Raw genomic sequence first — 13,785 nt, 5'->3', positions numbered from 1 at the left:
CCCCCCTCCTGCTTTCGCACACACACACACACACACACACACACACACACACACACACACACGTTCCTGTGTTTGAACAGTTGGTGCCCAGCTGACAGTGCTGGTTTGATAGACTATGTAACCTATAGGAGTTGGAGTCGTCCTGGAGGAAATGGGTCTCTAAGGGTGGGCCTTGTGGTTGTTTTAGTTCAGCCACTTCCTGTTTTCTGTCTGCTATCCAACTGTGACCAGTTTCCCACACTTCTGCCACCATGCCTTCCGTGCCGAGACAAACGTGTCCCTTAAAGCACAAACCCTTCCTCCCTAAGCTTTGTGCTGATACACAGAGGCACTCGACACAGCAAAGGGAAAATAGTAAATACTCTGCCCCCTTCCCATTTCTGGGGGACATCTCGTGCTTACAAGTATTCATAACTGATTTTCTTGGATTCGGAGGTTTAAAAAGTATTCTACAACCAGTAATGATTTTTAAGATTGATTTTGTGTATGTGTGTATGTACATGTCACAGTCCACAGGTGGAGAGCAGAAGACAGTGGGGGGGAGTTCTTTCCTTTGGTGGTGTGAGTCCCAGTGATCAAACTGGGGTCGTCAAACTCAGCAGCAAACACCGTTACCCACTCAGCCACCTCTTAGACTTCAGTGATAATTTAGTTTCACACACACTCTCTCTCACACACACACTCTCTCTCTCACACACACACTCTCTCACACACATGAACACCATGCACACATACCACTTCACAGTCCTTCCACAACCCCCCCCCCCCAAATATATCATGCAAACACTGCAAAGCCCCTGGATGAACAGGTACACACACCACACCCAATTTTGATCTTATCAAAATTTTCAAGCTGTTTCTATTCCCATTGTGTGTGTGTGTGTGTGTGTGTGTGTGTGTGTGTGTGTGAACCTGCGGAGAACAAAGGTGAAACAAGTTCTTCTACAGTCACTCTATTTTTTTTATTGGAGATTTATTCAAAGCCAGGTGGAGGTGGCACCTTTAATCCCAGCACTTGAGGCAGAGGTGGGAGGATCTCAGTGAGTTCAAGGCTGGCCTGGTCTATAGAGTAAGTTCCAGGACAGGTAGGGATACATAGAAAGACCCTGTCTCAAAAACTTTTTTTTCATTATTCATTTTGTTATATGCCTAAATGTTTTGTCAGCATGACTGCCTGTGCACCACGTTCATGCCGTATGGTGTTACGGCAGTTCTAAACCACCATGTGGGCACTGGGAACTGAACCTGGGTCTCCTCAGAGCAATAAGTGCTCTCTCAGCAGCTCAGTCAGCTTTCCAGCCCTTTAAAAAGAAAGATTTATTTACTTATTTATATGTGTGCCACGCACATGTCCATGTGCTGGTGTCTTCAGGAACTAGAGCCGGAGAGCAGCGCACCCTCTTAACCCCTGAGCCATCTCCCCAGCTCCAGCCTCCCCTTTCCTTCTTTCTACCTCCGTTAGGTACCAGGTCAAGGGACTCTAGAATTAGAAATACATAATGCCACCACTATCTAGCATGTAGTAGTTGTTCACGAGTGTCTGGTGAACTTAATTGGTTCTAGAAGAAAAAAGAAATAATAACTATAGTGGTGTATTATTTGTATTTTAATAAATAAATCTTTCCTGATGACCAGAGGCAACGCTAAAGCTAAAGGTCAGGTAATGGTGACACATACCTTTAATCCCAGGATTTGGGAGGCAGAGGCAGAAGGATCTCTGTGAGTTCAAAGCCACCCTGGGCTACACAAGATCAACGCAGAAACAAATACAGGTAGTGGTGGCTCACACCTTTAATTCTAGTTCTAGGGAGTCACACGCCTTTAATCCCAGCACTAGAGAGTATGAAATGAGGAGAGAGAGGCTTAGGCTGCTTAGTCTACAGTCACACAGCCTTGGCAGAGGGTAAGACTTCTCTAGCAGCTTGGCTGCCTTGCTTTTCTGGTTTTCGAGTTGAAAGATTTATTTATTAAAATACAAATAATATACCGCTATAAATGATTTTGGAATCAGAACCACTTTTGACATGTGTAACTCTAGACAAGTCATTTCACCCTTTTGGGCCTCCATTTTCTCAAGAGTCTAATTAATCACTTAGTCGCATCTTTACGGGAGAAACCCTATGACTTTCGGGTTAGCGCAGTGCCCCAGCCCCACCTCTGAACAGGACAGGAACACGCCCCTCTGCGGCAAGTGGGTGCGATACCTCCTCCCGGCCGCACGATGGCGCGGAGCCCGCTGTGGAGCAGGGGGGGCGGGGGACTCAGAGCGCAGCGGCCACTTTCCGAGCTGCCGCGGTGAGTGGATGCTGCAGGTATCGGAGGCTCCCCTCCTGGGCCCCCTGATCGCTCCTGGGAAGGGCGGCTGGGTGTCGCGGGGCGGTTTCAGCGGGCTGCGCCCGTGAATTGGAAAACCCTTGTAGCGCTAGGCAGAGCGGCGCTGGGAGCGGAGGACCCAGTCCGGCCCCGGATGTGAGCGCCCTCGGCCCCGCACTCACGCGCCTCCCGTCGGACTCCACGAAGGCCACGGATTCAAAAGTCACCGAAGACCTTTCCGCACGGACACGTGGGATTGTGAGCGCTCTCCGGGCCTATATTCTTATCCCGATCTTGTCTACTGCCCCTACAGGCTCTGCCATCTGTCACCCTGGCCCTTCTCTGTTTGGACGGTGTCTTCCTCTCCTCGGCCGAAAATGACTTTGTCCACCGGGTCCAGGAGGAGCTGGATCGCTTCCTGTTGCAGAAACAGCTATCCAAGTACGGGGAACTAGGGGGCGACGTTAATGCTAGGAAGGGCAGGGTTTGCCCCTCTCCCAGGTTCTGTGCCCAGGTAACTGACTGGACCACCGGCCAGGCCCCGCCTGACTTGAGACTTTAGCCCCTGCCGCCTTATCCAGCCACATCTTTCCTTTGTATCCGAGCGTCATCCCACTCAAGCAAAAGTACCCACCCTCTTAGGAATGATGGGAACTGTAGCTCCCTGTGATCTACGTTGCAATTAGCCAGGGACCGGCTTGGTCAGAGTGTTAAGCCACCACAAACCTGGGAGTGGCCTCCGTGGGAATCAAGTCCAGAAACTGGACCTGCAGCCTTGGCGAAATACTCCGACTTAATACTTGGTTTGGTTCCTTCCCAGGGTCCTCCTTTTCCCCCCAGTCTCCAGCCGCCTGCGGTACCTGATCCATAGAACAGCAGAGACTTTTGATCTCTTGAGCAGCTTCTCTGTTGGGGAGGGCTGGAAGAGGAGGACCGTCGTCTGTCACCTGGACATCAGGTGCGTTTTCCTACCGCATGGAGGGCTCTCAGCAATTGATTTTTTTTTTGTGATGGTTGGGCTAGCTGGTTAGCCAGGGAGGGTAGATCTTGGCAGGAACCAGGGCCAGGAACCCCCCAGTCGTGTGAAGTTGAGATTGTCTTTTGCTCCTTCGGGGATGCAGCTGACTTGGCTACATCAGCCATTCATGTTGGGCCAGAGTGCACACTAAAAGTAGCTGGACTAGTAAGGGTACATCTGCACCTCTCTCTTTGTGAGCGCGTGCTGCAGAGAGACCTTGGTTCAGGGGAAGAGCCTGTAGTCATCCCTAGTCCCGTGTGTATCTCACCACACGGACGTCTGATCACTGTGACTTTGATCCTAATAACAGCTCCTAATGCAAGCATTAGCCGTCTTTCGTGTGTAACCAAAAATTCAGCACCCACTAATCTGATTGTAGTGTTCATGAGGGAGCCCCTTTGGGTGTGTCAGGATTTTTGCCTTTGCCACAGTGCCTTTGTAAGAGATTCTTTTGAGGGTCATTTTGGTTGTGACCTTTGCTTAATGCTGACTTGGCAGTGTCGTGGCTCCAGTAAGTCATTTTGCTGTAGACTCAGACATGCTCTGAATCTTCTGTTCCTACTCCAGGGTACCCAGTTCAGATGGCCCCTCTGGTCCCTGTGGCCCTCCTGCCTCCCATCCCAGCAAGTACCGTGGTCCCCGGAACACCTCACATCAGGGAGGAGCTGCTGGTTCTCGAGGTGTTCCTCCTGGCCGGTGGCATCGTGGATGGAAGCCGAAGCCGGATCAACCTTTGTATGTGCCCCCCGTGCGACGCAGGCAAGATGAACCGGTAGCACCCTCCATCCGAGGCCTCAGGGGAGAGGCCCCAGCTGGTGGAGTTTCAGAAGAGCCTAGCGGGGCTGGGGACCCTGAAGCTGACCAGGCAGTTCCCACGTTGGTGACTCTGGGAACCACGAAGAGCGCTGATTCAGGCTATGCAAATCATTCACAGCTGGAGCTGGCTGACCCTGAGCCCTCCCAGAATCCTTCTGAGAAGGAACAAGGGGTGGAGAGAGCCTTGCAGCAGGGGTCCAGCCCACAGCTGGCCTTGGAGGAGGAAAGTAGGAGTCGTCTGGTGCAGAGTCTGGTGGACCAAGAGGAGGAAAAGGGAGAGGGAAAGGAGAAAGAGAAGGTGGGTCAGGAAGAAGAGGATGTAGGCAAGCAGAAGGAGAAGGTGGAGGAGGAAGAGAAGGTGGATGAAGAAGAAGAAAAGCTACATGAGGAGGAAGAGGATGATGACACCCACCAGGACTGTTTCAGCGAGCTACTGCAGGAGGTGATGAGGCTCTTGAATCCAGAAAAGGGAGGGCGGAGGTGAGGTGGGTGTGGCCTCAGGGGTATGGGAGAAGGGCCTTGGGCTGGAGGTGAGGGAGGGGCTGTGCTAATGGGATGTATGAAAAATGGCTCAGGCCTGGGTGTTGGGTAATGGAAGGCTGGGAACCTGGAGAAGGAACGGTGTAATTGGGTCTCAGTCCAGCCGTTTAGGAGATGGTCAGCCCTGAGCAAGTCATTTGCTTTTTAAAGTCGTTTCCTCATATGAAGAAAAGTAGTGCATACATCACAAGGTGGTGGAAACATAGTCCTCACAGGCACGTTGCTCTCTGTTCGAGAAAATCACCCTCCTGCCTGGAGCTCTGCCTTAGAAATTGTGTTTTCTTGAGACCATGTGCCTGCCCCTAACATTGACTTTGGACCAATGGAGAGGCTGGGTATCTTTGATTGCTGTTTTATGCACAGTCTTTGAGAATATCATATTTGTAGTAAGAAAAATAAAGATACTGGCTTTGTCCAGCTTTTTTTTTCTATAGACTATGCAATTTGGGGCAAACTACTTAACTCATTGCCCCTCCATCTGTAAAAAGGGTATGTAGTATATAGGATGCACTTTTCAAGTTCAGGTGAAACACAGTGGTCGCAGTTGGGAGTCATCTAGTGGGGACTCCATAGAACCAAGCACCCTCCGCTAAAACACCCACGTTCTGAGAAATCAAGCTGCCATAACCAGATTCCGACTGAACAGACTTCTCCCCCAGAACTATGAGATTGGAAAGCATGACAGGGCTGGGGGGGGGGGGGTGGAATCACAGCTGGGTCACAGCTCTCCCTTGCCAAAGGGTCTGTTTGCTCCCAGATCACAGCCAACCTGACTGAAAAGGAGATTGAGGTAGAGAAGATCCACCTGGACACATCCTCCTTTGCAGAAGAGCTACCTGGGGAGAGGGACTTGGCCCACGTGGTGGAGATCTATGACTTTAAGCCAACGCTCAAGACTGAGGACCTGCTGGCCATCTTCTCTGAGTTCCAGTGAGTAGGAAAGGCGGGAGGCCTGGGAGATGCTAGGGTAGCCCTTCCCTGCTTGCCCCAGAACGGAAGGCTGAGGGAGGTGTTGATGTCTGGGCTACTTGCTCTGAGGCAGGTCAGCCTGATGACTCTGACTAAGGGAGGGGAAGGGTTGGTGTTTGAGCACCCGCCTAGACGTGGGCCAAGGTCTGCATATGCACACCCTTGCTGGGACCACAAGGCCTTCTATCCGTCCCAGGACACAGCTGTCTGGATGCCAGTGGGTCAGTGGGCTTCCCGTAGCCTGAGGGCCATCCTGTACGACGATTATGTATGGGGGTTCCTGGCTGGAGCAGGTCCGATGTAGCCTGGAGGGAGACACTCAAGAGACAGGACTCCTTGGCTTCTCCCAGATTCCCATGGATGCAACCATTTGCCATTTCTTCTTCTTTTTTTTTCTAATTTGCATTTTTTTCCATTTGTCTTTTCTTTACCTATGTGGGCTTTTTAAAACCCCTTTCTGGGGCAGGAGAGATGGCTCAAAGGTTAAGAGCACTTGCTGTTCTTGTAGAGGACCGGGGCTTGGGATCCAACACGCACATGGTAGCTAAAATCATTGGTAACTACAGTTCCAGGAAATCTTTGGGCACCAGGCATGCATGTGGTACACATTTAACCTAAACACTAATACACATAAAAATAAAATAAATATAATAAAAATAAAACAAAACCCCTTTATTCCTGGCCCTCCTCTCTGACACTGTTTTCCATACGTCTGTGTCTTGTCCTCTGCAGCCGTGCTGAGGGGACAGCCGAGAGGGTGGCAGTTTATTTTTTCAGCTGTCTCTAACTATATGGCCCCACAGGGCCACCACTGATCCCTTGTCGAGCGGGCCGTGCCACTAGAGGAGTAGGGCCATTCTGAAACTGCTTCTAGTTCCCCCTAGGCACAGAGTTCGTGATGGCTTCCTGAGGAACAGGGAGAGGGCCAGCCAGAGCCATGTCCTTGATATGCCTGTTTGGACCTCTCTCCTCTCCTACCACATAAACCTTTTAGCTTTCTTACTCAGAGCCCATGCTCAGCCTGGCTATGACAGTAACTGGGGAGTTGTCGTCATTCTTTGCTTTGGGCTATATGAGCCTTCTAGTTCTGTCTCATTCTGTCCCAGATGCTGACCTGTTTGCAGGGTGGCAGTGGGTCTTTCTGCAGCTCTAGTGAGAAAGTGTGCCAGTGATCGCTTCTAACAGAGGAGATAGCTTGGTCTCGGGCTTGAGTTGGGAGGGATCTGGTCTGCAGGATCCAAGGGGAAGGGTCTTGAGCACTGGCTTTTGTGAGCTCCTGTGTCCTCTCCCCACACAGAGAGAAGGGGTTCAAGATCCAGTGGGTGGATGACACTCACGCCATCGGCATCTTTCCCTGCCAGGCCTCAGGTAAGGTGGCTTCCTGTTGGGCTCTGCTCCTTCTCTGGGCTCCATTGAGAGCAGAGGTGCCTGGGTCCCCTAGGTGGAGGGCCATCTATATCCAGGTCTAGACTACCTTCAGCCCATGGGCTCGACTCTCAGCAAGCCCGAACCACAGTCTGGGTGCCGGGGGCTGTGGCCTAGGGAACACTTTAGCCTTTCCTCTTTCTATTGGCACTTTCAGTACAGAGGTGTTAGCATCAGTGACATTTACTGATCAGGTGGCATGGGCCAAGCCATAGGTCCTTCTCCAGACTGAAGAAAGGCATCAGGTGCTGTTGCCCTGGCTCACAGGCATTTAGCACAGGATGCAAGCAGGTGCCTTATCGTTCAGTCTTTATGTCAGCCTCAGTTGTGGGGTCCCTGCCCCCCAGAATGCTGGGGTTTATGGTGGATTACAGGCCTCTCACTGTGGAAGCTAGAGCACCATGCAGCCTCCCTTCAGCCATTGTCCCAAGCTGTCCCTGTCATTCCACTTAAATAAGACTCTCTCACCCAAAACTGTGTGCACATCAGAGCTGGGAGTACCCTGCTTGGGTTTGGCCTGGCCCTTGTAAAGTCTAAAGCTGAGGATGGGGAGGAGCAGGGGGAGTGATGGGGAGGGAGCCCCTGGAAGGGAGGTAGGAAGAAAGGTCAGGTGGCCCCCGAGGACTACGGAAGAATAAGTTCTGACTAGGTATCTTAGATAAGGTTTTTATCGCCGCGATGGAACATCATCACCAAAAAGCAAGCTGGGGAGGAAAGGATTTATTTGGCTTACACTTCCACACTGCTGTTCATCACTGAAGAAAGTCAGGACAGGAGCTCAAACAGGGCAGGAACCTGGAGGCAGGAGCTGATGGCAGAGGCCGTGGAGGGATGCTCCTTATTGACTTGATCAGCCTGCTTTCTTATAGAACCCAGGACCACCAGCCCAGGATGGCACCACCCACCATGGGCTGCCCCCCCCCCCATGATCACTAATTCAGAAAATGCCTTACAGCTGGATCTCAGGGAGGCATTTCCTCAGCTGAGGTTCCTTCCTCACTGATTCTAGCTTGTGTCAAGCTGATGCAGAACCAGCCAGTACACTGGGGTACTGCCTCCTGGGCCTGCCATAAATAGTACAGCAGGAGCTTATCATGCCCCGGCCTCGGTTTCTTTGTCCAGATCACACATCTGCTATGTCCTGGTGTCAGATGCGCCTTAGCTCAGTGTGGTGGTGCAGGGAGTACTGGAGTCCCTGGGGGTCTTAGGGATAGAAGGAGAGTCTGCTCTAAGTTCTGACTTTCGTAGGTAGAGCCTGCATATCTTGCTGTGAGTATCTGAACACTGGGCTGGGACATCATCTGTCAGTACAGACAGTGCCCACTGTGCAGTTCCTTAGGGATCTGGGCACAAGGTGACACTGTCGTCACCTTTACTAAGGTAGATCGGGCCGAGCAGCTGGGACTGGGATGTATAGAGTGGCTGTGGCAGTTTGGGATAATGCTTGTACTCCAGACCCCTGGGGTGGGCGGTTCACATAGCACAAGCATCACCCCAGATCTCCTCTTCTTTCTCCAGCTGCTGAGGCCCTGGCCAAGGATTTCTCCATGCTCAAGATCCGGCCGCTCACACAGGGAACCAAGCAGTCGAAGCTCAAAGCCTTGCAGAGGCCAAGTAAGGGAAGCCTGTCCCTCCACGGGGAAGCTGTGTGTGCATTTGTGTTTGGTTTGTTTTCCCTTATTTCCCTGCTCTTCAAGAGCCTGGGCTATAGTAGCTAATGGGGCTCAGCATCCCTTAGGCCCGGAAAAGGCCTAGGGTCAGGTACCATGTGCGTTTGTCCTCCCTCTCATGCCTTCCTCTGGTCACTGATCTAGGAAGAGCCCCACCTTCCTTCCAGAGGGCCATGAAGACTGTCCTCCGGAAGGGTAAAAAGTTCTTGGGCCTTGGGATGAGCCCTAGATGGGACCTTGGTTCTGTAACTTACCTCACCTGTACAGGAGCCGGATGCCAACTGTGAGCTCCCTCCATTTCCTCTTCCAGAAAGCATGGTGCTCTAAGAGGAGCAAAGTTGGAACCAGCAGAATGGGCCCAAGGGAGGTCTACCAAAGCTATTCATGCCACTGTGAATGCTGACGTGGCTTGTCCTAGGCTTCTTCGAAACAATATCCCGTTTTTATGTCCAATGATCCAGGTGTCCTCTCCTGAGTGTTTCCTTCCTAAGGGCCTCACAGAGCAAGGAGATGCTGGGTTAGTTCCTCCTCATCCCCACCGCACGATGAACCAGGTTGACAGGAGGGGTCAGTTTGTGTCAGGTCCCACAGGGAGGCAGAAATACAGGCCTGGGGCCCTCTTACAGGCACCTGGCTGCTGTAGGGCCCCAGTTCTGCTCCATACCATTAGACATGGGCCGACCCTCATCTGGCTTTCAAGGCTGCTCTGTCTGTCACCCAGAGGAGAGACATCCCTGGCCTCGAATCCAAGTCCCACCCCCTGACTCTTCCTTTCAGAGCTCCTGCAGCTAGCGAAGGAGAGGCCACAGACAGATTCGGCGGTGGCCCGCAGGCTGGTGGCCCGGGCCTTGGGACTCCAACACAACAGAAGGAAAGAGCTGCCTGCTGCCCCGAGTCTCCTGCCATCTTGAGGCCCCACAGCCAGCTGTCCAGACTAGGCTGGGCCCCAACTATGCTTTCAATGACCCAAGGACAGCCCTTTACCCCTGCTGGAGCTGCTGTAGGGCACGGTAGGCTTTTGTTGAGCTGGTCCCAGAATTTGAGAAGAAATAAAAATTTAACATTGTGTTGATTGCATCCAAGTGTGGTCTTGAGGGACACTAGAGGGTGCTGTTCCATCTCTTACCGTGGGCCCATAGTTACTGAGCATCAGGTCACCTTGCCTAGAGGTCCCATCTTCACTTCAGGGGCATTTGTGCACAGGTGGCCGTGTTTGGGGAGTACATGGTACTTGCTCCATGTCACTTGCTCAGTATCCCCATTTCAGCAACCCCAGCTTGCCATCTTCTGGGGGCAACTGGGCACAGCTGTGCACAGCTGTGGGTGTAGCAGTCAGTGCTGAGGCGTTATTTGCAGATGTGGATCACAAAAGGGCTCCTTCTAAGTAAGCTCGAACAAAGCCAAGAGGTGCGACTTGAGTGCATGCCAGGTGTCCCCTCAGAAACGGACCCAGGGCATCCTTGTAGGACGGGAGAGTGCTCGCCTCTCTCGAGTCTTGGGTGTAGTATTGGAAGCCCACTCTGGAGATTGGGGTCTCTGTTGATCTCAGGTTTGCTGGGGTCAACACACTCATAACACAGGATTGCTTATGGAGGACAGGAGCCCTGCTCTGCCAGTGCCCACTCTCCCCTGGGAAGCTGCCCTGTGGCTAGCTGTCCTGCCTGTTTCTGACACACTGCTGTGTCCTTCCCCAAGTTCCAGTGAGTAGCAGCTGTTGAAGACGGGCCACAGCTGACCTCAGCTGCTGCTCGGTTCTCTCCAATTGCTTCTCAGAGCTGCAGCCTGTACTGATAGAGCCCTCCAGATCACAGGGAACTTTGGAAGGACATAGGGACCATTCCTGAAAGTGTGAGATGAAATATGTATGGCACTCCTAGATGTAGGAAGCTTTGGGCCCAAGGGCAGTGGTTGGAAGGAAACCTAGGTATAAAGAGGAAACATTTCACTCCAACCTACAAGTATGTATGTGTGGTGAGGTAGGTTTGATGGGTATCACCTTGAATCCAGTTGATAGCAGAATCGATAATTTAGGACTGACATTGTCTCACTAGCCCAGGAACATGGAGCCAGCTGACAGTGGACTGAACCATGAGCCCAACTGAACACTTTTCCTTCCTTGTACATTGTTTCTCTCGGGTACGATCACAGCAACAATAGTTACAGAGGTATAGAAAAAAAAATGGTATTTTATATTAGGGCTGTGTGATGGCTTTCTTTTAGCATCAACTTGATTGGATCTAGAGTCCTATGGGAGACACATTTCCAAATGAGGAGGGAAGACCCACCCTGAACACAGGTAACACCATCCCATGCCTTGGGGTCCTAGGCTGAAGGGGGAAACTCATGTGAGTGTTGGCCTTCTCTTTTCCTGGCCCACTGAGATGTGAGCAAGCAGCTCCCTGCGCCTCTTGCCATAGCTTCAAACTGCACCTGCCCTCAAACCACGCGCCTAAATCCTTGCTCCCCTAAGTCCCTCTTGTTGGGTATATGGTTGCAGCAACAAGCAGGGTACCACAAGTCGGACTTGTCATTAGCAGTGCTGCAGGAGACTGCATCATCGACAGCAGCCCTGAGGTCCCCTTCCCCCTTAGAGACCTCTGGGTCCTTGACTTTGCTGCAGAGAAGAAACTTCAGACGAGCCAGAAAGAAGCAGAGTTAAAGTTTATTTAAAATATTTTAAATATAAATTTAAGTTACAGGGAATAAGAGGTGCTCAGGGAAAGAGTAAAGCCCACCTGAGAGCTGGGTGGGGGCTTCTCAAAGGGCAGTGGTTCCTACGTGTCTTAGGAACTAGCTCTACACAGGGGTTTGGAAGTCTTTGGTATTATCGATGGGTTTCTAAGTCCCACTCCCAACCTCTTCCCCTTCTTGATAGTGAGATTATTATCGATGGGTTTCTAAGTCCCACTCCCAACCTCTTCCCCTTCTTGATAATGAGATTATTATCGATGGGTTTCTAAGTCCCACTCCCAACCTCTTCCCCTTCTTGATAGTGAGATTATAGGGTAGCTCCAGAGGTGTCTTGGGATAGGACTGTACCCTGATAAGGTGAAACCATGGGTCGTGAGGCCAGCACAAGGGTCTTGAGGTTTCTGGTAAAGTTCTTGGGAATTGTAAGTTTACAGCTGAGACAGGAGAAAGGGCATTTATACGTCATAATTCCTTGCTATTTTAACGTTCCTACTTGAAAGATCTCTATGTAAAATGAATACTGTTTCTATACTAGCACCAGTCACAATGTTATCTGTGCCAGCACTGTCAGCTGGCAAGAGCTTCAGCCAGACTTGGAGGTGAAGGGCCCCTCCCATGTCCCCACGATTTTCTCTTCCTGTCCTGTGGCAGAACCATCCAAATCTTCAGTCACCCCCCTTGGAGTCTTGGAATACATGTCTTGCTACTGTACTTTAAAGTGTGGCTTTAACTGCCTGGAATACAGAAGTTGGTTTAACTGGAAGAGGTCGTGATTGGTAACCTCGATGGTCACCTGGACGGGATTACAACCACCTGGGAAACACCTTTGGGTGGGTCTCTGAGCGTGCTTCCCGAAGAGGTTTAGCGGAAGAGGGAAGGCCCATGTTAACACTACTAGCACCATTCCTCGGGCCTGGGTTGGAGGCGGAATACTAAGGCGAAAGCAAATGAAGCACCAGCATTCACCAATCTGCTTCCTGACCGTGGCCACCGTGTGACCCCTGCCCTCTGCACCTGCCACCACGCCTCTCCAACTAGGATGGACTGTACTCTGAACTCTAAGCCCAAAGTGACCCTCCCTTAGCCTGCTCTTGTCAAGCATTTTGTCGCAGTAATGAGAAAAGATTAGTATTGGCCACGGAGTTCTTGGGCTTTGAGAATAGGTTTTAGGAAGGAATCTGGAAGAGTTTGGAATTCTGGGCCCAAAAAGCCTTAGAGTGCTGAGAACAGAGCTGAATGGGCTATTCTGGTGGGAGTTTGGAAGACCAGAATGCCAAGAGAAAGGTGGACATTGGAGGCCTGGTGCCTGAGGTTTCAGTGGGGCCCTGGAGTATTGGGCTATCTGGAACTGAGTTATACCCTGGCAGTAATCCAGCTGTATCCTGCCTGTTTTCTGAGCACTAGAGTGGGTTTTAAGAACAATGGACTAATTTCTTTGGCAGGGGACGTTTTAAGATGGGCTAGCATTCAGGCTGTGGTATGTATGGTTCTGCCCACTGCTCTTATTTAGGCCCACAGTTAAAAAAAAAAAAAGATGAGCAGGTGGAGCAGAAAGATACAGAAAAATGTGCAGTTTGGCAAGGAGAAGAACACGCACATGTTTAAAGCAGCTGAGAAAGGTGGGTGCTGAAAACGCAGCTATAATTATTAAAGAGCACATTGCCTTACATGTATGAAGTCCTGGGTTTCATCCCCAGCACTCTGGGGGTAGAAACAGGAGGATCAGAAGTTCAAGGTCATCCTCAGCTAGATAGTGAGTTTGAAACCAGACACCGCAAGCTCCCCTGCAGTGCCCTTTCTGCCACGGACAACGCACTGGGTCCTCAAACCACGAGCCCAAATAGAGCCTTCCTTCCTCAAGTTGATTTGGTCAAGAAGTTTGTACAATGAGAGAAAAAAAAAAACACTTAATACAGAGGTCTTCATATTCAAGTTTTCCAGAAATGACCTAAGAAGGGGAAAATGGAAGCTGGCTTGACCACCTCCGCAGTTACGTGGTTCACACCTGCCACATCTCCAGAAGAAAATGGGCCATCTATGCAGAGCGTGGTGATGTTATACTATGGATATGCCAAAACTTGGATGGGATAACCTGCTCATAGCTTGCCTTCCAGTTCCCATAGCCACGTGCCAAAGCCCCTGCCCCTGAGGCCTCAGGACAGGGACACCACGCAGCCGTGCCTAGTGAATGAAGGAGCACCTTTCTTCTCAGCCGGAGCTGGCTAGCCGGGAGATGGCAACTGGTAATCCGGCCAGGAGACACTGTCACCTGAACTCAGTAGGTGACCATGAAGTCATTTTTCTTTTCTTCCTTTCTTTTGTCTTTTTTCTTTTCTTTCTTTT

At 51.1% G+C, this 13,785-nt stretch overlaps 1 protein-coding gene across 1 annotated transcript; it reads left to right on the top strand.

Moving 5' to 3' along the window:
• The first annotated feature begins 2,253 nt into the window (after nucleotides 1-2,253).
• Nucleotides 2,254-9,828, top strand: R3hcc1 (R3H domain and coiled-coil containing 1). Its single transcript, XM_075950086.1, has 8 exons — nucleotides 2,254-2,312; nucleotides 2,627-2,754; nucleotides 3,134-3,271; nucleotides 3,899-4,589; nucleotides 5,445-5,617; nucleotides 6,954-7,024; nucleotides 8,600-8,695; nucleotides 9,529-9,828. The coding sequence occupies exons 1-8, from the start codon at nucleotides 2,304-2,306 to the stop codon at nucleotides 9,660-9,662; spliced, it is 1,440 nt and encodes a 479-aa protein (XP_075806201.1). The 5' UTR covers nucleotides 2,254-2,303; the 3' UTR covers nucleotides 9,663-9,828.
• Nucleotides 9,829-13,785: the final 3,957 nt, after the last annotated feature.

This window comes from Microtus pennsylvanicus, chromosome 15 (genome assembly GCF_037038515.1).
Source record: "Microtus pennsylvanicus isolate mMicPen1 chromosome 15, mMicPen1.hap1, whole genome shotgun sequence".
NCBI classification, from domain to species: domain Eukaryota; kingdom Metazoa; phylum Chordata; class Mammalia; order Rodentia; family Cricetidae; genus Microtus; species Microtus pennsylvanicus.
This window is presented reverse-complemented; position numbering and strand designations above follow the sequence as displayed.